This window comes from Arachis ipaensis, chromosome B09 (assembly GCF_000816755.2).
Source record: "Arachis ipaensis cultivar K30076 chromosome B09, Araip1.1, whole genome shotgun sequence".
In the NCBI taxonomy this organism is placed as follows: domain Eukaryota; kingdom Viridiplantae; phylum Streptophyta; class Magnoliopsida; order Fabales; family Fabaceae; genus Arachis; species Arachis ipaensis.
In genome coordinates, this window is record NC_029793.2 from 10,037,885 (window position 1) to 10,040,498 (window position 2,614).

The following is a 2,614-nucleotide window of genomic DNA, read 5'->3' on the forward strand; positions in this document are numbered from 1 at the left end:
AAACCTAAACCTAAATGATTTAAAATATAAAAATAAGATCTCACTCTAAAAAATAATAATTTATAAAAAAATATAAAAAAACAAAGTAAATATTTTATTTATCATTATCTTATATAAAATGAAAAGTTTTATTTTAAGTTTTAAATTTTTTAAATTTAAGTTTATGAAAATGGCCTACTATAACATTTAGAAATTTATTAAACTATATAATTTTTACAAAAAAAAAAGTAGAATTTTTACAATAAATGTGCAATTTTCAATCAGTTATTTGGTTTATAATATATAAATTTTGTTAAACCAATTAGTTCAACAAACAAATAAGAAAAGAAAACGAATTTGTTTATACCTCTAGTTTAAAACATACGTTGTTAAATAATGAATTATAATATAAAAATTTATTTTAAATTTAAATATTATCTAATTAGAAATTAAATACTTTAATCTTCTATAATATTCATTATTTTTTTATAATATATCCACCGTAATAATTTTTTCTTTTTAAACAAAGTTCGAGAGTTGCACCCGGCACCCGCAGCCAATACCGACCCATTCAGATAATCGGTTAATTGTTGGTTACTCGAAATAAATAAATGATAAATAATCAAAATCGAATTGTTGATACGCGTGTGCATTCCAAGGAATCTGAGAAAGAAATGGCGACGGAAGAAGAAGAAGTGGTGGCTGAAGTTGAAGCTGTGGAGGCCGTATATGGAACCGATTGCGTCCTTCTGGAATCCTTCCCTCCCCATTTTCTCATCTCCGTCAAGCCAAGAACCGCTGATGTTTCCTTCGAACAGGTCAATTTTTCCTCCTCTTTCTGCATCGTCATTTTTTCTGTAAATTATTTTCTTTTCGTTTTATGTATGCTTACTTCTTTTGGCTTCGATTCATGTATGATGATCAGTTGTATTGTTTTAGTTCAGCAACCGTATAACTGAGCTATGTTTGATTGCGGTTTTTTTTTTTAATAAAAGAAATTAAATTTATGTTCGAGTAGGTACCATAAGCATGCTTTTGAAATCATAGGAATCAATTTCCAAAAGATGAGTTTGGTTCAGTAATGGTATTAGTGTATATACTATAATCTCAATATGAATTCGATGAGCTGGAAGTTTGGCAGTGGTACACAAAAAGATGTGATTAGTTGATAGGATTAGTAACTATTATTATTATTATTATTATTTGGTTATTTATTTCGATGATTATGTTAATTTCTTGATTTGCCATCAAACTTGATTGGGATTATGATTGTTATGCAAAAGGCTTAAGTACCCTGGGATCATTCAATCTTCATGGTGTGTTGCTGATATAGTGATGTTATTAGAATCGAGTGCAACTAATTTAAGGGGAAGGTTGCCAAAGACTTGTAAAGATTATTGAGGCCTTATTTGTTATTTTTCTGTGATGTGGGATTCTAATGGTTATGATGATTAGATATTACAGTTATTAATGCATTTTTGTTTCCCTTGGTCTGTTAGTTTTGATTTTTAGACTTATGAATTATGATACTGCCCGTGGAGCAAATGTATCATTCTGATTTTCAAAAATAATTTTTGTATTATTTCTCTTTACAGTTTGTAGAAGCCACTGTAGACGTAAAAGCAGGCCCGCAGGTATGCTTTGTTGCAAATTTGCATATACAAATAGAGTTTGCTAGCTGCTTTTGAATATGGTATCTTAGGATATTATTTTAGAATCTTAAGCATGGTCTTGTGGTTGGCTTCCACTTGATGTAAAAGTTCATTGTCATTTGAAAAGGGGTACCCTTATAACAAGGTTGCAGTTTTAGGAAGCTTCACTTCATTGATGTCTTAATGAATTTCTTGTTTTAATAAAAAAAGGGGAATTTGAATAAAGTTATCTGGGTGCTGTAAAATAAAGTTGATCAGGATATTTGATGCACTTTCCTAGTCCTCTTTTTGCTGAGAGACTGCATGAATAATTTAGTGAAATTTAATTTTGTTGGATATAACTAGTTATCTTCCAGCTTCATCTCATTCTTAAATTAGTTTGGAAATCATGTGCAATCTTGATTCCTCTTTTTAAATCAGTATAGATAAGCTTATATTCTTTTGCATCTTTGTTGTGATAGTATCCGGAAGAACCGCCTTCTGTCAATCTTGTGGATTCCAAGGGTCTGGATGAACAGAGACAAAAGTATCTGTTGAATTACATACGAAGTAAAGCTAACGAGCTCTCCCCTTCTTTAATGCTTGTAGCTCTTTGCGAGGTAACGGTTTCATTGTTGATATATCTGCTGCACTTTCTGAACTAGTAACTTCAATAATTATGGATTTTATTCCCTCTTTTTCCCACGTCCATTTTTGTCATGCTTCACGTCCCTATGACGAATAAGATTTGATTTCCTTGTTATACTACCAATGATCAGTCAATGATCTGTTGCTTCACACCTTGCTCCTTTGGCGATGTACTTTAGTTATAGGACTTCTATCAATCTATAACTTGAGGATATAGATCACCATTAAGTCATAAAGATGTTTGTATCACACATCTTGTTAAAATCTGTTCAAATGATATTTAATCTGTTGGAAAATGTAAACCTACTCATTGATTCCCTCTTTTATTTTGACTGTGACTTATTCATTTTTTTCAG

General features: G+C 30.5%; 1 protein-coding gene across 1 annotated transcript in view; it reads left to right on the forward strand.

Moving 5' to 3' along the window:
• LOC107618550 overlaps positions 479-2,614 on the forward strand; it is a 5,180-nt gene continuing 3,044 nt past the window's right edge. Inside the window, exons 1-3 of the mRNA XM_016320640.2 lie at positions 479-797; positions 1,575-1,613; positions 2,093-2,230. Coding sequence (XP_016176126.1) covers positions 591-797; positions 1,575-1,613; positions 2,093-2,230 — 384 coding nt within the window. The 5' untranslated portion in view covers positions 479-590. The remainder of the gene's footprint in view (positions 798-1,574; positions 1,614-2,092; positions 2,231-2,614) is intronic.